Source organism: Nerophis lumbriciformis, linkage group LG01, assembly GCF_033978685.3.
Source record: "Nerophis lumbriciformis linkage group LG01, RoL_Nlum_v2.1, whole genome shotgun sequence".
Lineage (NCBI taxonomy): Eukaryota > Metazoa > Chordata > Actinopteri > Syngnathiformes > Syngnathidae > Nerophis > Nerophis lumbriciformis.
In genome coordinates this window covers 53,176,139-53,197,500 of record NC_084548.2, presented here as the reverse complement: position 1 = coordinate 53,197,500, position 21,362 = coordinate 53,176,139, and the positions used below count along the sequence as shown (strand labels likewise).

Below are 21,362 nucleotides of genomic sequence, written 5' to 3'. Positions count from 1 at the left end.
ATGCACAAACATGTCCGCGTGACCTTTAAACATTGGAGTCAGCCTCAGGCAGCTCTGATGGATGTTGGACACGAGCAGAGGGACTGCTGGGAACAGGACGCCTCTTCCTCCTCACAGCCGGATCTGGCCGCTGTGCTTCCTGGGGGGCCTCGGTCTGGGTGTGAGGAGGAGGCGTGGGGACGGGGCGTGTCTTTCTGACAGTGCGTTGCTTGAGGAGAGCCCGAGCTACGCCCTCGATGTCCTCCAGAGTGGTGCGTACGTCCTCAGGATCCTGCTTCACAATACGCATCTTTTACTTTTCATCTGACAAAAGGTCATTTCACAGAGAAGAGATGATTTTTACCTCCTGGACAAGTTGCTCAGCAGCACTATGGGAGCTGCCACTTGGACTGTCGCTGAGCCTTGTTGGCTCATAAGGGAACTGCAAAGAAAAAGTTTGCTTTACATACGTTGTAAGTCAGTACATTATTTGACCATTTGGACAGCAACCCCAATCAGAACCTGAACCAGAACCAGAACTGCACCCCGACCTTAAAGGACCCATAATAATAATCACTGAATGGAGAACTGGGGGTGGGATTAAATAAGTTGTCTTCTTCTCACTCCCTTTCAGGCAAAACTGGTTCATCATGCTTACATACTGTACATTACCTTTTGCATTATATTAATTTATATTATTACATGTTGTCAAACTTGTTTTTTTTAATGTCATTGCCTGAAATAAATGAATAAAAGAAAATGAAAATGAATAGCGTCCAGAACACCAACATTTCACTAACAAGTTCTCTTTATGTACAAACCCCGTTTCCATATGAGTTGGGAAATTGTGTTAGATGCAAATATAAACGAAATACAATGATTTGCAAATCATTTTCAACCCATATTCAGTTGAATATGCTACAAAGACAACATATTTGATGTTCAAACTGATAAACATTTTTTTTTTTTTGCAAATAATCATTAACTTTAGAATTTGATGCCAGCAACACGTGACAAAGAAGTTGGGAAAGGTGCCATTAAATACTGATAAAGTTGAGGAATGCTCATCAAACACTTATTTGGAACATCCCACAGGTGAACAGGCAAATTGGGATCAGGTGGGTGCCATGATTGGGTATAAAAGTAGATTCCATGAAATGCTCAGTCATTCACAAACAAGGATGAGGCGAGGGTCACCACTTTGTCAACAAATGCGTGAGCAAATTGTTCAACAGTTTAAGAAAAACCTTTCTCAACTAGCTATTGCAAGGAATTTAGGGATTTCACCATCTACGGTCCATAATATCATCAAAGGGTTCAGAGAATCTGGAGAAATCACTGCACGTAAGCAGCTAAACCCGTGACCTTCAATCCCTCAGGCTGTACTGCATCAACAAGCGACATCAGTGTGTAAAGGATATTACCACATGGGCTCAGGAACACTTCAGAAACCCATTGTCAGTAACTACATAACCAAAACCCTGAACCCAAAATACACGTGAACTCCCTTAATAAAAGTGCACACAGCGTACACTAGTAGGCTCTGCTTCATTGCGTCCACTCTGGGATTTATTTGAAAAAAGTACCTGTGTTCTGTCTGTCCTTACTGTGAAGTTCCAGGAGTTGAGGTTGTCTAAAAGATGGAAGAATGACATTTTATTTCATTCAGTCTTTGACAGTAAAGAGCAAGTGAACATAAAACATCTGGGGCCCCTACTTCATTAATATCAGCCCTCACAATCTGACTTTTTGCAGATTATATTCTGCTCAGCCTAGACACTGTGGGAATTTAAACAATATACTCTTGTAAAGTTAGCTTAGCTTGTAATAAAACACTGTTGTTGGTTCAATAAATGTTATATATATATATATATATATATATATATATATATATATATATATATATATATATATATATGTATATATATATATATATATATATGTATATATATATACGTATATATAATGTGTTAGTCCCAACTGCTTAGGTATAAAGTTGTTTGTATTGGCCTTTTGATGATAGACATTTTCCAGCAATATCCCTAGAAACTAGAAAAAGTAATTCTGGTAGAAATTGCGTTCGAATGCTGAAAGGCAAATGCTAATCGCACGCCAGCCAAAAAGCATCATATATCAAGTCAAGTTCCAAGATATCTGAATCTGAGATGTATACCTTCAAAAATAGTTTAACAGCAAGCATGTGTCAAAGTATAAAAATACATGATTGAGGTGCATACCTGCAAAATTATCCAAAACAGCTAGCATGCTAACAGTAAGCATACACCAAGTACGAAAATATATGACTTCAAGGTGTACACTGAAATTAGCCCAAAAACAAGCATGATAATGTTAACATGATTACATGCTAACTAATGTAAGCATGCTACCAGTTCGCATGCGTCAAGTACCATGAATTTATTTACCTGGACCCCGACTTAAACAAATTGAAAAACTTATTCGGATGTTACCATTTAGTGGTCAATTGTACGGAATATGTACTGTACTGTGCAATCTACTAATAAAAGTTTCAATCAATCAATCAATCAAAAACCAAAATATATAACTGTATACTTGCAACGTTAGCCAAAAAAGCTAGTATGCTATGTAAACATGATTACTCGCTCACGTTAACATATTAATAGTTGGCATGCGTCAAATACTAAAATATATGGCTCTGAGGTGTATGTATACCTTCAAAAATAACTTAAAAAACTAGAATGCTAACAGTAAGCATGCTAACAGTAAGCATACGTCAAGCACGAAAATATATGACTAAGGTGTAGCCCCGCGAAATTCGCCAAAAATGGTAGCATACTAAAGTTAGCATGATTAAATGCTAATGTTAGCATACGAACAGTTAGCATGCTTCAAATACAAAAATAAATTATTTTATGGTGTAAACATGTAAAAGTATCCAAAAATGTTAGCATGCTAATGTTAACATGGTTTACATGCTAACACTTAGTACACTAACAGTTAACATGCATTAGGTACCAAAACATCTGACTTTGAGATGTCCGCCCATCCGTCCATTTTCTACCGCTTGTCCCTTTGCCAATATGCTTTTTGATTGATTGATTGATTTAGACTTTTATTAGTAGGTTGCACAGTGAAGTACATATTCCGTACAATTGACCACTAAATGGTAACACCCGAATACGTTTTTCAACTTGTTTAAGTCTAAGTTTAAGTTGATTCATGATACAGATAGATAATAATAAAAGATCATTAAGACTCCTCTTCCTCCTATCCAGGAGATCGCAAAAAGCCGCTGCCTGACCAGGGCTCAGAAAAACAAGGTCTTAACTCATTCTCTTTCTATGCCACATCAATATAGAATGCGCTCCCAACTTGTGTAAAAGAAAGGGCATCTCTATCCTCCTTCAAAACCGCAATAAAAGTACACCTCCAGGCAACTTCAACCCTATCGCTTCATAATTAAATTATCCCCTCAACTCCCCCCAAAATGGATTAACTTGCTGGAATAAAAAAGATAATATAATATACATCCATAAACATGGAATCATGTGAAAAAGTGCAATATATTTATCTGTACAGTAACCTATTTATTTATTTATTTATATATGCACCTTATTACTTTTGTATCCTGCACTACCATGAGCTTATGTAACGAAATGTTGTTCTTATTTGTACTGAACAGTTCAAATTTGAATGACAATAAAAAGAATGTCTAAGTCTAAGTCTATATATACTATCAGATATATACTATCATCATAATACAGTGATCACACAAGATAATCATCAGAGTATATACATATAATTATTTGCATTATTTACAATCCGGGGAGTGTGTGTGTGTGTGTGGGGGGGGGGGGTTGTTATCATCACTTCAGTCATCAACAATTGAGAACAGAGAAATGGACATTGAAACAGTGTAGGTCTGACTTAGTAGGATATGTACAGCAAGTAGTGGACATAGAGAGAGAGAGAGAGAGAGAGAGAGAGATCAGAAGGCATAAGAAAAAGTATTTACATTTGATTATTAACAATCCGGGGAGGGTGTTAGTTTAGGGTTGAAGTTGCCTGGAGGTGTACTTTTATTGCGGTTTTGAAGGAGGATAGAGATGCCCTTTCTTCTACACCTGTTGGGAGCGCATTCCATATTGATGTGGCATAGAAGGAGAATGAGTTAAGACCTTTGTTAGATCGGAATCTGGGTTTAACGTGGTTAGTGGAGTTCCCCCTGGTGTTGTGGTTATGGCGGTCATTTACGTTATGGAAGTAGTTTGACATGTACTTCGGTATCAGGAAGGTGTAGCGGATTTTATAGACAAGGCAAATCAGCATGCTAAAACTAACAGTTAGCTTGCGTCAAGTACCAAAATATATGTCTGAGGTGTATACCTGCAAAAAATTAGCCCCAAAAAGCGAGCATCAGTTAGCTTGTGTCAAGCACCAAATATATATTAATCTGAGGGGTATATCTGAAGCAATACCTGAAAAAGCTAGAATGCTAACATTAGCATTCTAACAGTAGGCATACGTCAAGTACGAAAATATATTACTCTGAGGTGTAGACTTGCAAAATAAGCCATAATAGGTAGCATGATTAAATGCTAACATTAGCATGCTTCAAGTACAAAATTATTTTGATGTGTATACCTGTAAAACTTGCCAACAATTTTAGCATTCTAATGTTAACATGGATTACATGCTAATGTTATCATGCGTCAAGTACCAAAATATCTCATTTGGGATGTCTATCCATCCATCCATCCATTTTCTACCGCTTGTCCCTTTGCCAATATGCAGAGATCATTATGCTAAAGCTAACAGTTAGCTTGCGTCAAGGACCAAAATATATGTCTGAGGTGTATACCTGCAAAATTAGCCCCCCTCCCCAAGGCTAGCATCAGTTAACTTACATCAAATACCAACATTTATTAATCTGAGCAATAGCTGAAAAAGCTAGCACGCTAGGGTTAGTATGCTAACATGCTAACATTAGCAGGGTCATGTGTGATTGGCAAATATAATGGCCACAGTACCTGGCTCTGCATCCTCACTCAGATCTTCTGGACTTCCTTCTCTTTCCGACGGGAAGCTAAAAGGCAAGAAGATTATCAGAAATGTTCCCGGCCATCTAATCTCTGTGTTGGGTGTGGCTCACTCCGCAAAAGCGTTGTTGTTGGTGTTATTTTTGGGCGTCGTGGTTGGCAAAAGGTCTGCCACGGGCTCGATGGCGGAGGGGATAAGTGCTGACTCAGGGTAGTTTTCCATGAACTTAAGAGGCCTCTGGTTGGTCATTTTTGGGGACTGAGCGTTGGCGTTCTCAGCGGAAAACGACTCCACGCGATTCCCAAACAAGCCGTGGGTACGCTGGAAAAGTATTGGCGTCGTTACTCCATTTTCCCTTCCTGGTTGCCAGGTCACATGCTTCCTCACCTGGTAAATATGCTCTTCTCCAGCATCCTCCATGGCTCTGTCCATCTCTTCCTCGTTCTGCAGGTCTCCAGAAATGGCCCTGTGCATTTCTAAAACGGCTTCATCCTCGATGCTCCTCAGACCGGCCTGGAGGTTTAACCAGAGAAAGAGTTTAATGTGGGATGGAACACGAAGGAAGATAAGAATTATGGAGGTTTCTTACTTGGATCTCAGGGCCCGAGGCATTCTTCCGAGAGGGCCGGTAGCCGTAGTATTCTTCCTGATGCTTGAGGAACTTACGCAAATAATCCTGGAGCAGGAAAGTGGCATAGAATTTTCCGACAGTGACCTCATCATCTGAAAATCAATGCACCATCCATTATTAGTATTGTGTGAAGGCTCCAAAGCATTCACATATGCTTTTCTACACCAAAATGCAGTAACACTTTCGTATGGGGAACATATTCTAAGTAACAAAGACTTAATTAAGAATTATTTAGACACTAGGGCAGGGGTCGGCAACCTTTACCAGTCAAAGAGCCATTTTGACCAGTTTTACAAATTATAGAAAACAATGGGAGCCGCAAATTTTTTTTGAAATTTTAAATGAAATAACACTGCATACAAAGTTTTTTTTTTTGCTTTGTGCTATGTATAACCAGGGGTCTCAGACACGCTGCCCACACCTTTATGTGGAATTTGAAAGCTGGTGAGGCACGCGGGTTTTTATTTAACGGCGCGTGTCAGCGTCATGCGTGCCGTGATGGTACAACATATAGCACCCATTACAGTCAGCGTGCCTGATCAGCCACACGTCGTATGGAGCTCCCGCTTTGCTAACGTAAGTGACAGCATGTCATACTTGGTCAACAACCACACAGCTCACACTGACGGTGGCGGTATAAAAAAACAAACTTTAACACTCTTACTAATAATGCACCACACTGTGAACCCACACCAAACAAGAATGCCAAACACATTTCGGGAGAACATCTGCACCGTAACACAACATAAACACAACAGGACAAATACCCAGAATCCCATGCAACCCTAACTCTTCCGGGATACATTATGCACCCCCCGCTACCAAACCCCGCCCACCTCAACCAACGCACAGAGGGGTGGGGGCGGGGTTTGGTGGTAGCAGGGGTGTATAATGTAGCCCGGAAGAGTCAGGGCTGCATGGGATTCTGGGTGTTTGTTCTGTTGTGTTTATGTTGTGTTAAGGTGCAGATGTTCTCCCGAAATGTGTTTGTCATTCTTGTTTGGTTTTGGTTCAAAGTGTGGCGCATTATTAGTAAGAGTGTTAAAGTTGTTTTATATGACTACCGTCAGTGTAACCTGTGTGGCTGTTGACCAAGTATGCCTTGCTGTCACGTATGTGGGCAAGCAAAAGATGTATATTGTTTAACAAGTGTTGGGCTGGCACTCTGTTAATACAGATTGTAGAGGGCGCCAAGTGTTGTACCATCATGGCACGCCCTTATTATAGCCGTAGGGGTGAATATCGGTGAATATTAATCCCGGGAGTTTACTGCGAGAGGCACTGAAATTCGGAAGTCTCACGGGAAAATTGGGGGGTTCAGCAAGTAAGCTGCTGAGCCGCATCAGAGTGATCAAAGAGCCGCATGCGGCTCCGGAGCCGCGGGTTGCCGACCCCTGCACTAGGGGAACATATTGTAAGTAACAAAGACTTAATTTAGAGTTATTTGGTTAGGGTTAGGGTTGGGGTTGGGGTTGGGGTTCGGGTTGTTGTATAATAAGGCCATGCAGAATAAGGCATTAATAAGCAGTGTTGGGTTAGTTACTGAAAATCAGTAACTAGTTACAGTTAATTGTTACTTTATTTCAAAAGTAACTCAGTTACTAACTCAGTTACTTACACCAAAAAAAAAAGCATTACTGTGAAAAGTAACTATTTAGTAACTTAATTAAGTTAAATTTTTTGCCCTTTTAGCCTTCATTTCAGTACTGTTATTGCACTGGAGAGTAATACAATCTGTTGATCAACTTGACATGCATTTGCATCACTGAACTCTGCTAAGCAATGTGGTCTACATACAACACACAAAGACAAAGATATGTTTCAAAGGGCCAATTTATTTTGGGCCAGAACAAATTGACAAAACTATTTTAAATAGCTGCCACATAAGTAAGTAACAAACCGCATAATAACAACATCTCACAACATAGCTGTAAACCTGGCTTCACCCAAGGAAGGCACACATGACATGATTACCGTATTTTTCGGAGTATAAGTCGCTCCGAAGTATAAGTCGCTCCGGAGTATAAGTCGCACGGGCCGAAAATGCATAATAAAGAAGGAAAAAAACATATATAAGTCGCACTCGAGTATAAGTCGCATTTTTGGGGGAAATGTATTTGATAAAACCCAACACCAAGAATAGACATTTGAAAGGCAATTTAAAATAAATAAAGAATAGTGAACAACAGGCTGAATAAGTATACGTTATATGACGCATAAATAACCAACTGAGAACGTGCCTGGTATGTTAACGTAACATATTATGGTAAGAGTCATTCAAATAACTATAACATATAGAACATGCTGTTATGTTTACCAAACAATCTGTCACTCCTAATCGCTAAATCCGATGAAATCTTATACGTCTAGTCTCTTACGTGAATGAGCTAAATAATATTATTTGATATTTTACGGTAATGTGTTAATAATTTCACACATAAGTCGCTCCTGAGTATAAGTCGCAACCCCAGCCAAACTATGAAAAAAAACTGAAAAAAATACGGTATATGTCATGTCACTATATACAGCACACATACTGCTATACACACGCCTAACCAGGCCTTTTTTTCTCTCAAGGAATTGTGAAATAAAATCATGTCTTCAGTGAAGCCCAGAACACTCTACGCATTTCCCCAGTTTTAGTTTAGAGAAAAGGAAAGATTGGCCTGGCCCACTAGGATTCCTCTTTATGTTTGTGAACTTTATAGTCTATACATTTAGAGTGATGTGATAATCAAACGCTCTAGAAGTCCAGAATGAAAGAGTATATAAGAGAATTGACAGCGTGTGTGTACTTTCAGTGCTGAATGATGAACAGAGGCAGAGTTTGGAGTGTCTTCTTTAGCTCGCTTTCCTTTTTTATGTACTCACTGTCCACTGTGTCCAGGAACTTGGAAAATGTTTTCGTGCCATTTGCCGTTTGACGCCCGCTATCATGCTAATTAGCTGCCTGAAAGCGGGTAACTCACTGTAGAAATAGCCTGCATGTCTTCTAGCAGATACGCTGCAATGGCTCTATCAATGTTGTCTTGGCTAGCAGTCCCTCCGTTAAAATCCTTAGGTGAAGTGTGTCTCTCTTTACTAGCTTCGTCCAAGCATGTTGCTTTTGTAGCTGTTTCAGCAGATTTTAATTGCTGTTTTGGGCAGTAGATAGGATCTTTGATCCAAGACACAACTTACATTTAACTAAAATGTTCTTTTCTTTGTGCTCGACAAAAGAAAAGTAGTGAGAATATCTCCATGTTAAGAAACTCGGCTTCGGCTCCGCCATGATGTCTTGTTAGTAAACACAGACATTACTACTTCAACATTGCTCGACCGATTTGAAAAATTCCAACACCAATCACTGATTAAGAACATTCAAGTCTTTTAACATTTTCCAAAAAATTCCCGCTTTTCCCGAAATTTCCATGAAATTCCCATTGAAATGAATGGGACATTTTTCAAAGTTCCACAATTCCTACATTTTTCATCCGATTCAAACCGTCCCAACTCCAAAATATTCAGCCTGTTCAAAATTGTGTGCTCTCCTTCAACAATTTTTAAAAATTCCCGAATTTCCAAGAATTCCCAGTTTTCAGGGACATTTTCCCCATTCAAAATGAATTGTCAATTTTTCTAAGTTGCACAATTCCCACATTTTTCAATCTATTCAAACCATTCCAACATTAACATATTCCACCCACCCTGGGCATTCAAACTAACACTTTCACAAGTTCTAAACCAAATTCCAGTTTTCCTGGAAATTCAAACTCTTCTTACATTCATACTACGTACATTCTGTTAGCATTTCACTTCAACTTCAGCATTGGAGCATTCACACGCAATTCCTTCAGGAATTGCCTCATCTAGTTATTATTATTATTATTATTATTATTATTATTGGTGCACTGACCTCCAATAGGGGGGATGACCTGGTCCAACAGCTTCATGCTTGTACGCTTCCAGATGGACTTAATGATGGCTCGCAGCTCCTCATTGGCCTGCTCAAAGTTTCCTGCTCAGAGGACAGCAAACAGTAACTTCAGAAAGAACAATAAAAAATCTGATGTTGACAATTCTCGACCTTCTGTCTTGATCTTGAGTGCAGTGCGGACCAGAGCAAAGAGGGTGGCGTTGAAGGTGACGGTGCCGTCGCTGTTGAGAGGCATGTTCATGCCAACTAATCGCTGAGTACAGACAGTATTATCAACGTCATATTCATTCAAATGGCAAATATTGTCATCAGAATTGGGAATTTACTTAAAGAAAACACTATTGGAGGTGATTTGAGCTCAAGTCAGACACAATAAACACTAAATAAAGGCATTTGTATCGATATTTTTGATTGATATTTATCCATTGAGGTGTTGCTTTTAAAGAAAGTAAAAAAATAATAATAATAAAATAGCCCTCTTATGTGAATCACAAATGTCCACTGTGGCGGACGCTGGTTCTCAGGAGTATATGTACAGTATACACTAGTGTTGTCCCGATACCACTATTTTGGTACCTGTACCAAAAAAGTATTTCGATTTATTTCGATAGTTTTTTAAATAAAGGGGACCACAAAAAATGGCATTATTGGCTTTATTTTAACAAAAAATCTTACGGTACTTTAAACATATGTTTCTTATCGCAAGTTTGTGCTTAAATAAAATAGTGAAAATACAAGACAACTTGTCTTTTAGTTGTAAGTAAACAAACAAAGGCTCCTAATTTAGTCTGCTGATGTATGCAGTAACATATTATGTCATTTATCATTCTATTATTTTGTCAACATTATTAAGGACAATTGGTAGAAAATGGATTATTAATCTATTTTTTCATTTACTGTTAATATCTGGTTATTTTCTCTTTTAACATGTTCTATCTACACTTCTGTTAAAATGTAATAATCACTTATTCTTCTGTTGTTTGATACTTTACATTAGTTTTGGATGATACCACAGATGTAGGCAGGGGCGCCGCTAGGGATTTTGGGCCCCATGAAAAGAATCTTTACAGGGCCCCCAACACAGTGTCATTATTTTTTCTGTATTATAATTTCATCATCATTAGGGGCCTCTCTGGGCCCCCCTCCATCATGAGCCCCTAGAATCCGTCTCCTTTACCCCCCCTTTTCGGCGCCCCTGGATGTAGGTATCAATCCGATACCAAGTCGTTACAGGATCATACATTGGTCATATTCAAAGTCCAGGGACATATTTCCTGAGTTTACAAACATAATATAAATTTTTTTTAAACGTACGAACGATTCATTAGTATCGCGGTACTATACCAATACCGGTATACCATACAACCCTAGTATACACAGTGTCAAATGGGACAAAATTAAATAAATACTTACTTAAATATGTCAATAATTAATTATAATTGGAATTGAATATACATAATTATTTAATGATTATTTAATATTTTAATTATGTTATGTTAATAATTATATAATTAATTTAATTATTTCATGAACGTGTGCGCTTCATGAATTAATTTCGTCTGTCAAATTCACCCATTAAAGTCAGTTGGCGGATCCTAACACCTGATTGGTTATAGCACTTCCATTTGTCCACCAGAGAAGCGGAAGACTACTGGTCAATATCTGCGGTCTAAAAGTGTGGAAAGACCTCTGGCAACTTCATTGCATTCTTCTACTTTAGTTGCTACACCACAGGTGTCAAAGGCAAGGCGCGGGGGGCGGATCTGGCCCACTACATTGTTTATTATGGCCCGCCACGTCATTTAAATCGGCAGGCCACGTCATTAATGTGACTCGCAATGTAAATTAAAGTGGCACACCACGTTGTTTAATGTAGTCCGCTACGTCATTTAATGTGTTACGCCACATCATTAATGTGGCATGCTACGTCATTCAAGGTGGCACGCCTCATCATCTAAGGTGGCACGCCTCATCATCAAACTGTCCCACCACGTCATTAAAAGTGGACCCCCACATTGTTTAATGTGGATCGCCACCTCAATCAAAGTGGCACGCCACTTCATTTAAAGTGGCATGTCACGTCGTATAAAGTGGCCCGTTACGTCCTTTAAATTGGCATGCCACATTATTAACGTGGAACGCCCATTGTTTAATCTGGTACGCCACATCATTTAATCTTGTACGCCACGTCGTTTAATCTGGTACGCTATGTCATTTAAATTGGCACACCCCATGATTTAATGTGGCACGCCTCGCCTAATAATTAGTGATTAATTGAATGACTAAAGAATTAATCAGATTTAAAAACCAATAAAATTATGACAAACAATGATTTAATCCTGAAATAAAATAACAAATTAAATATTAATTAAATATTGAAATACTTAATTAAATGATTGAATAATTAAAGGTACTTGTTAAATATACATTAAAAAGCCTAAATTTTATTCAATTATATCCAATTTTTGAACAGACAGTCTAGGTTTGTATGGTCTGTAAATCCTTTAACTGAGTGTATTCAAGTGTGTCTCCATGAGATTACCTTACAGGCTGCTCGATGAGGGCAGAACTTGCCAAAGCCCAGCGGAGGTTGAATGCGTCGTAGCAGCGTCACCACATCCAGATGTTTAATTCTCCCTCTAGTAGATCACACAAACACTTTATACCCAACTACACCACTTTAAGGTGTAAAATAGTTGTTCAATTGTGTTGTCATTAAAGTTACAACGGAAGCCATAGTAATTTACTTTATGAAGTCATTTCATTAAAAAAATAAATCTTAGTGTCTTCTGTTAAAACTCACATTTTTATTTCCAGTTCAATGAACCCCTTTATAACCAAAGGCAGGTTGTTTAGACTCAAATAAGTATGACTTCATAAATGGGTCCATCACAGGTGCAACTTTTTAAAAAAGGTTTCAAATTTGATGACATACTGAATTTTTTTGCTTTTATTAGCTGTAATTATGAAGAAATACATTGTTTAAAAAATTCACTCTGAGTGTAAGGGAATCTATAGAACAGGGGTGTCCAAAGTGCGGAGCGGGGGCTATTTGTGGCCCGATGCTTGTTTTTTATTGGCTTGCGACACATTCTACAGACAAAATAAACAGGTCCAAATAAGAACATTACACAAACACAAAAAAAAAAATCAAGATTTAAACGGAACGGCCCAGTTTCCCCCGAAAATGAGACTTGACCACCAAAATGGCAGATGACCCATGTGTCTTACTTATGTGGTCTCACTGGTCTTTGAAGATTATCCGTGCAACCTGTCGTGATGAACATGTGTACACATTTCTTGCAAGATATGGCAAGTTTTTAAGTGTGCTAAAGCTCTAAAAGGTTTTATTTGACAAACAACTACTACTACTATTAATAATAGCAATGTATTAGTAAAGAATAATACTAAGAACACATTAAATATCTCAAAGGGGCTAGAGTAGATATTACACTAATTTGCTTTGTTAGCTATGACACTAAGCTAAGTTGTGGATGTTTTGTTCAGATAGTTTCGTACAAAGATGTCGAACTCAAGAGCCAGGGGTCCACCACATCATTTTATATGGCCTGCGATAACCTGGAAATAATATGCATCAATAAAGTACTTTATATTTTCTTAATAAATATATTTGTTCCTTCCATTTTGACAAAAAAAATCAGGGCCGCCAAAATTAACGAGTTAACTCATGCGGTTACTCACAAAAAAATGCTCACAATAATCATGTATATGCAGATTAATCACACATTTGGTTACCTGAGAGGCTCAAGGGTCAGTGATCAGGTCAGTGCATACGTCAGTGCAAAGTTGAGTTAGGAGACTCCAACTGGTGTGTTTGCTGGCAAATTTCACTCTAAAATAAACCCTGACTACACTTTAAATAAAAATGTTAGCAGGTTTTGAATAAATAAATGATGTGCATTCAAGTAAAACATCTAAAAAATGTTCCTGTATGACATTCTGAAAATAAAATTGCATTGGTGTCAGATTTTTGGGTCTTTTTTTAAGTTCATTTAAATCATGCAATAGATTAATAACCTATGATTAATAATGACTAATACAAATTCAAAAGTGTGATTCATCTGATTGAAAATTGTAATCATTTGACAGCACTAAACATATACATGTTCTGCATGCAATTGCATAGCTCTTAAAATAGAATATTATCTAAAAAAGAATCAAATATTGTATTCTTATAACATTACATTTTTTTTGTTAAAATACAAATAAATACTTAAATATCTGCATGACTTCAAAGCAAATTATCCATCAAATTGTACACTGTAAAAATGACAATATGTTTTACGGTAAAAAAAATGGTTGCTCAGTTGCCAGAACCTTACCGTAAAAAACACTGTGGTACCGTTTTTCCATTTACAGTAATATACCGTAAAATAACATCCATAGACTGCATGGTGAAACAGTGGTACCGTTTTTCCAATTACAGCAATATTTTGTGTAAATCCTGTGGTGAACTTCTGGCAACTGACCTGCCATTTATTTATTTTTTTCCGTAAAGTCCACAGTTTTTTCTTTATACATTGTACGTTGAAAAAATACATAGCAATTGTGTAATACTTATTATAGATTTGTATTCATACATATTACTCAATGTTACAAACGGCCCTCTGAGGGCAGCCATAACTTGGATGTGGCCCTCAATGAAAACAATTCTGACACACCTGCTCTAGAATGTATTGATTGACCTACATTGTGTTTCAGTATCTTTAAAGTGCAAAATGTATCAAAGGGACAGCTGCATATTTAAATTTTTGCTGAAAACAGTTTGGACATCCCTGCTATAGAACTTGAGACTTTTTTAAATAGAACTAATCAAATAAATGAACTTTTCAAAGATATTCTAATTTACTTTAAAAGGTATTCTGGCTTACGTGGCTTCTGGATCATATTCAGCCCAGATCTTTTTAAACTCATCCAGGTGGTGTGGACCAAGCAGAGACCAATCACGTGTCAAGTAGTCAAAATTGTCCATGATGACAGCAACAAACAGGTTGAGGATCTGCAGGACACAGAATTGAAAAAGAAAGTTATCCACTAACACAACAAGTACAGTAAAGTAAAAATGCATATTGCTGACCAAGAAGGCACAGAGGCAGTAGAAGCTGAGAAAGTAGAAGACTGCAAAGTTGGAGCCACAGGTGTGCTCCTCTCCAGGCAGGAAGTCAGACTTGGGGTCACACTTCTTCCCGTACATAGATGCCATCATGACTTCCTCCCAACCTTCTCCAGTAGCACACCTGCATTATAATTTAACCACGGTGACATCTTGGCTCACTCGTAACTGAAAAGCTTTGATTGAGAACTCACCGGAACAACATGAGAACCGCTTGAGGGAATGTCTGGAAGTTATTGTTGCGGTGGATTTCCGTGCCGTCCACTAAGGCTATCTTCCCGAAAATCTGAAAGGATGTTTGTTAGGTTGTGATGCTGGATAAAAGACCGCTTAAAAGCATACCTGCATCCCGATGACAGCGTAGATGAAGAAGAGCATCACAATGAGCAGAGCCACGTGAGGAAGAGCCTGAAGGCAACAGAGAAGACAAGTTAGCCGGTGAGTCTTGAGCTTTGAAAACAAAAGAGGAAAAACCTGGAAGGACTTGATGAAAGTCCACAGGAGGTTACGGATGCCCTCAGAACGGTTCAGCAGCTTGACCAGACGCATGACTCGGAAGAGTCGGAAAAACGTGATAGAAACTGAAGCGTTCTCCGAGGCCTGGGGACAAGCAAACATTAATTTATTGAAAAGAAAAGATATGCAAATGAGGAACAAAAGATGGAATTATGATAGAAAAGTGGCAGCTTACTGCGATTGCTTGCATGGGATTCGTGTCCTGCAAAATGTAGAAGAGACAGTTACACATTAAAGCTTTGGAGGTGATCAAATGATGCACATGACTACTATTTGTTGATCAAATGCATTGTTTTACTATAGTTTAGTTCAGTGGTTCTTAACCTTGTTGGAGGTACCGAACCCCACCAGTTTCATATGCGCATTCACCGAACCCTTCTTTAGTGAAAAAAATATATATATATATTTTTTTCAAATTCAAGAAAAAGTCGTATGTTTTTTTACTGGTGCACAAAATGAACCGTGCATGAACATCACCTTGTTCAAAGAACAAAACCAACACAGTTCATAAACTCACAACAAATTACACACCTTACACACATTACTATGAATTGATTAACGTGGACCCCGACTTAAACAAGTTGAAAAACTTATTGGGGTGTTACCATTTAGTGGTCAATTGTACGGAATATGTACTGTACTGTGTAAACTGTACTGTGTATCCTCTTCCTTTGCAATCTGCTAGTAAAAGTTTCAATCAATCAATCAAAAAACCTGCAAATCAGATGGAAAATTAGAGGGAACATTGTTTGGGGGTATCTATAATACGCTGATAGGGAGAAGTTTTTATTTACACGATAAGTCGGATGTTTCTTTACCTCCGTGGCGGAGGCTACGCCGAACCCCTGAGGCCGACTCACCGAACCCCTAGGGTTCGATCGAACCCAGGTTAAGAACCACTGGTTTAGTTAGAGTTAGAATGCAAATACAGTGGTGCCTCAATTTAAGCGTGCCCCAGCTGTCTTTCGGCTAATTGTTATGCTTTAATTTGATAGCAAAAAATTTCCAGGTTAAGGGTGACAATGCTAACAACACGGTGGTTAATCTTGGCGCTATCTACACTGCGACCATGACGTTGACCAACTTTTGTCAGAGCAAATTTTTGATGGACCTCATCTCCAACTCATGCCTCATCAATAACGCATCTCCACATTAATGAGTCTTTGATGCAAAAGACGAGACGCAAGCCTGACCAAAACTGGATGTGATTCAGATCGCCATCATTGCTAACAAGACTGCTCTCAGCCATCCGCACTCTGGGTAATGCGAAGTGGAGATGAACTCTTTTAATGCACTTCATCTTCGACATCAATAAACAGCTTTGGCTGGAGCGATGTGGATCAACAACGGAGATATGCAATGCTAACAACACGGAATGCTAACAACAAAGAAATTGATTGTAGCTGTGACTGTTGACCAAGTTTTTGCAGAACAACTTACGCCGTTGGTTTCACACGTGAACGCCCAGTTCTAACTTAAAGAAATGACCCAAGATGTGACAAAGTATTTCCACGTCGTGGCCGTGTTGTAGTGGCCGGGTGACGGCCACAGCAAGGAAGACAGCAAAGTACTGTAACCTACAGTAGAACACACTAAAATGAAATTAGTGCAAAGGTGACTATTTGGGTGTTATTTCATGTTAGGAGGGCTCTAATAATGTTAAAAAACTTGTTTAAAAGGTTGTAAACAGTTTATGCTGTAACTATGAAAATATTTAATTTATTGATAATATTCCTTCTATGCGGCAATTCGGAATCGTTTACTATTCGTCATGTCTGGCACCAGTAAACCATGATAAACAAGGGACCAATATAGACACACATTTACCAATTTGGAAATTTCCAGATTTTTTTTCCTGGATATTCTTGGGATTTTTTCCAAATTTGAAATTTTTTAGAATTTTAACAACTTCACACACAATTTGAAGAACATCTACAAACTCTCTGTCATGCACAATTGTACATAAATGTTGGTTAATGCATTAACAGTTTCATGTTGTACACAGAAGTGGGTAGTAATGCACTACATTTACTCCGTTACATTTACTTAAGTAACTTTTTGGATAAATTGTACTTATCAGCGTAGTTTTAATTCAACATACTTTTACTTAAAGGAGCCTTATGTAAGAATTTAATGTCAAGTCATCATTAAATGGCTCTGATATGTCAAAAGGCATTAATAGATCATGTTCTTTTCGAATACCTCTATGACTTATAACAGTAGCACTCTCGCATGCATGCACAAAATAGTAATTAAATAAAGCAGAACTTACTCCTTAGTTACTCAGTACTTGAGTATTTTTTTCACTGAATACTCACTCTTAGTCAAGTAATTATTTGAATGACTAGTTTTTACTTTTTATTGAGTCACATTACTCTAAAGCAAGCTATTCAACTGGCGGCCCGGGAGCAAAACCCGGCCCAGGAATGACACCATACCGGCCTCCGTGATCAGTTCAAAACTTGGTAGACAAACTATTTTGTAGCAAATTTCGAAAAAAAAACCATGGTGCTCCTGTTAAGTAGAAAAACTTGATTTACATAACTGAGGCGTTCCTTAAGGCACCCCTTTATGTCCTCTCCCTTTTGGCAGTAACTATTTTTTTTTCGTAATGTGACTTATGTAATTAAAGTGTTGCTTGTTTACTTCAGATGCAGTCAGTATTCATTTGTTCAACTTCTTTAGTTATACTAGTGGTGTTCCTCAAGGTTCATCCATCCATTCATTTTTGTACCGCTTGACCCTCTCGAGGTCGCGGGGGTGCTGGAGCCTATAATCATATGGGTTATTCAACGGGTGGCCCGTGAATTCAGTTCAAAAAAACGTTTTGTAGCACATTCTTAAAAATTGTCAGAGATGGTCTTTGACTAGTTTTTTTGCAGAAGGTCCTTGGAAACAACAGAGGGCTCCTGTAACTCTGACAAAAGAAGTAGACCAAAAACAAATGTCTACTGCAGAGGACGCTGGTTCTCTGGAATATACAAAATAAGACTCATTGTGAAGAGAGAAGTCCAGCCCTCTGGTATTCCTCTTTCTGGAAATGTGGCCCCAAACAATTTAGTTTAATATGCCTGCTCTAAAGTAACGGTAGTCTTACAATTTTTGGCAACACTACCCACCTCTGGCTGTGCATTATTAAGACTTCTGTGTGCTCAATGATGAGCTTGGCCCTTTTTTCAAGTCTTACTGCGAGACAACAAAACATTGTGTTGGTTCACTACATAAGGTAGAAAGTAGAGAAGGCAGTGGAATGCTCACAATGACACAGCATGCTCATGCAACACAATACAGTGGAGTGGTAATGAGATATTTACAGCACAGCCTTGGAGACAGTACAGTCCTCCACTGGCAGCTAGGGCGCTCTGTGAACAATAAACAGAAGAGAAGTGAGATGCTTTGTGGAAAGAAAGTGTGTTGGAGAGGAAAAAGACAACAGAACGCAAAAGCATAGGAAGAAGGAGAGCGAGAAAGTGGTGACATTATCAGGTCTCAATCTACTGAACAGCGTGTGTTGTGGGCGAAAGATGAGGAAAATGCGGTGAAGTGGTCAGAGAAATCGTGGCATAAAAACTCCAATCAATGCTGTGCTCTCTTTAATGGGCACACACGGGCATTGCACATAACAATAATGGAGTGTTTGGTGACAAAGATGATTCTGTAGAGCAGTGTTTTTCAACCACTGTGCCGCGGCACATTAGTGTGCCGTGAGATACAGTCTGGTGTGCCGTGGGAGATTATGTAATTTCACCTAATTGGGTTAAAAATATTTTTTGCAAACCAGTAATTATAATCCGCAAATGTGCCGTTGTTGAGTGTCGGTGCTGTCTAGAGCTCGGCAGAGTAACCGTGTAACACTCTTCCATATCAGTAGGTGGCAGCAGGTAGCTAATTGCTTTGTAGATGTCGGGAACATGGTTTGTCGTGATCACAATATGCGGGAGGCAGCGTGTAAGTAAAAAGGTATCGAACACTTAAACCAAAAATAAACAAAAGGCGAGTGCCGCTAAGAAAAGGCATTGAAGCTTCGGGATGGCTATGCAAAACGAAACTAAAACTGAACTGGCTGCAAAGTAAACAAAAACAGAAAGATGGACGACAGCAAAGACTTACAGCGTGCGGAGCAGACGGCGTCCACAAAGTACATCTGTACATGACATGGCACTCAACAATGTCCCCACAAAGAAAGATAGCGTCCGCAAAACTTAAATAGTCTTGATTACGAAAACAAAGCAGGTGCGGGGAATAGCGTTCAAGGAAGACATGAAACTGCAACAGGAAAATACCAACAAAAGAGGAAAAGCCACCAAAAAAGGAGCGTAAGACAAGAACTAAAACACTACACACAGGAAAACACCCAAAAACTCCAAATAAGTCACAGCGTGATGTGACAGGTCGTGACATTACACCTACTTTGAGACAAGAGCTATATTGCCAATATGCATGGTTGGTTATGGTTTAAGTCATATCCAACAATTGCGAAAACGACTTTTTATTGTCAATATCGGCTACTGAGTTTCATTATTTAATGTTTTCTGCTGGTGGTGTGCCTAAGAATTTTTTCAATGAAGAAAATGTGCCTTGGCTCAGAAAAGGTTGAAAAACACTGCTGTAGAGGACAGTCACAGAAGAGAGGAAATATGATTATGGTGGTCGCAGTGAGGTTGGGGATGGCCCATGACAGTACTGACCATGTTCTGTGAGCTAGATGTGCTGGCACCATTCTGGGCCACGGTTACACTTGTCTGGGTCAGAGCATTGAATACAATTATTTGAAGTCTAACACATACAGTCTTGCTGCCAGGGAAGCTCATATTCAAGTCCTGAAATGACTATCATATTACAAAAGGGTGGGTACTCACGTCCACTTCGCTGAGGATGACATCAACAACACTGCCAATGACAATGATGAAGTCGAACACGTTCCAGGGGTCTCCAAAGTAACCCTGTGCAGACAGATGCAACACACTCATGACAACAACAGGACCCCTGACGGACTGGACTCACGTTTGCCAAAACAAGTTTTACCTTTGCTTTGAAGGCCATGAGCTTGAGAATCATCTCCACGGTGAAGAGCACAGTGAAGATCAAGTTCAGTGTGTCAGACAGCTTGGTCACATGGTCTGACTGGTTACAGTGCTGTTGCACAAATGACGGAACAGAAAGGACAATAAAGATTGTTCCGTAGAAGACAACTTCTTACAGCTTTTCCAGTTCATAGACATTATTCAACAGGTACACAAAAAATGTGCGCAGCTTATGAAAACATTTGAGCCCAGCTGTAGGTAAGAGTAGCTGAATACAAACTTTATTTAACTTGAAGCTACACAAACAAACCCAAAATTTGTATTTACTGCAAAATACTGCAAATTAGTTCATAAATAAAAATGTGGCGCGCAATACATGTACAAAACCCAAAACCAGTGAAGTTGGCAAGTTGTGTAAATTGTAAATAAAAACAGAATACAATGATTTACAAATTCTTATCAACTTATATTCAATTGAATGGACTGCAAAGACAAGATATTTAATGTTCAAACAGAGAAACTTTTTTTTTTTTGCAAATAATCATTAACTTAGAATTTAATGGCAGCAACACATTGCAAATAAGTTGGCACAGGGGCATTTTTAAAACAATGGCCTTTCCTTTTAACAACACTCAGTAAACGTTTGGGAACTGAGGAGACCAATTTTTAAAACCTTTCAGGTGGAATTATTTCCCATTCTTGCTTGATGTACATCTTAAGTTGTTCAACAGTCCGGGGTCTCTGTTGTGGTATTTTAGGCTTCACATTTTCAATGGGAGACAGCTTTTGAACTTTGTGCCGAAAACAGTCCGGATGGTTATTTTCCTCTTTGTTCCGGAAGACACGACGTCCACAGTTTCCAAAAACAATTTGAAATGTGGACTCGTCAGACCACAGAACACTTTTCCACTTTGCATCAGTCTATCTTAGATGAGCTCGGGCCCAGCAAAGCTGGCGGCGTTTCTGGTTGTTGTTGATAAATGGCTTTCGCTTTGCATAGTAGAGTTTTAACTTACAGATGTAGCGACTAACTGTAGTTACTGACAGTGGTTTCTGAAGTGTTCCTGAGCCATGTGGTAAATATCCTTTACACACCGATCGATTGATGGTCCGTAATATCATCGCTTACCTGCAGTGATTTCT

At 38.8% G+C, this 21,362-nt stretch overlaps 1 protein-coding gene across 2 annotated transcripts in view; it reads right to left on the bottom strand.

Annotated features, from left to right (window-relative positions):
* The window catches only part of LOC133623331 (dihydropyridine-sensitive L-type skeletal muscle calcium channel subunit alpha-1-like), a 46,820-nt gene that overhangs the window by 1,124 nt on the left and 24,334 nt on the right, over nt 1–21,362 (bottom strand). The window contains exons 27-46 of one of the 2 annotated variants that reach the window (XM_061986539.2): nt 20,221–20,331; nt 20,055–20,138; nt 19,884–19,937; nt 18,510–18,557; nt 15,371–15,397; nt 15,154–15,279; nt 15,022–15,087; nt 14,874–14,965; nt 14,644–14,803; nt 14,438–14,565; nt 12,088–12,184; nt 9,696–9,798; nt 9,525–9,626; nt 5,588–5,721; nt 5,386–5,511; nt 5,111–5,319; nt 4,989–5,044; nt 1,566–1,612; nt 344–421; nt 1–274 (exon numbers count right to left, since the gene is read on the bottom strand). The exon at nt 1–274 is cut by the window's left edge and continues 1,124 nt beyond it. In XM_061986539.2, the coding sequence (XP_061842523.1) occupies nt 26–274; nt 344–421; nt 1,566–1,612; nt 4,989–5,044; nt 5,111–5,319; nt 5,386–5,511; nt 5,588–5,721; nt 9,525–9,626; nt 9,696–9,798; nt 12,088–12,184; nt 14,438–14,565; nt 14,644–14,803; nt 14,874–14,965; nt 15,022–15,087; nt 15,154–15,279; nt 15,371–15,397; nt 18,510–18,557; nt 19,884–19,937; nt 20,055–20,138; nt 20,221–20,331 (2,097 nt within the window). In that variant the 3' untranslated portion in view covers nt 1–25. The remainder of the gene's footprint in view (nt 275–343; nt 422–1,565; nt 1,613–4,988; nt 5,045–5,110; nt 5,320–5,385; nt 5,512–5,587; nt 5,722–9,524; nt 9,627–9,695; nt 9,799–12,087; nt 12,185–14,437; nt 14,566–14,643; nt 14,804–14,873; nt 14,966–15,021; nt 15,088–15,153; nt 15,280–15,370; nt 15,398–18,509; nt 18,558–19,883; nt 19,938–20,054; nt 20,139–20,220; nt 20,332–21,362) is intronic. The other variant, XM_061986548.2, reaches the window with a different exon arrangement.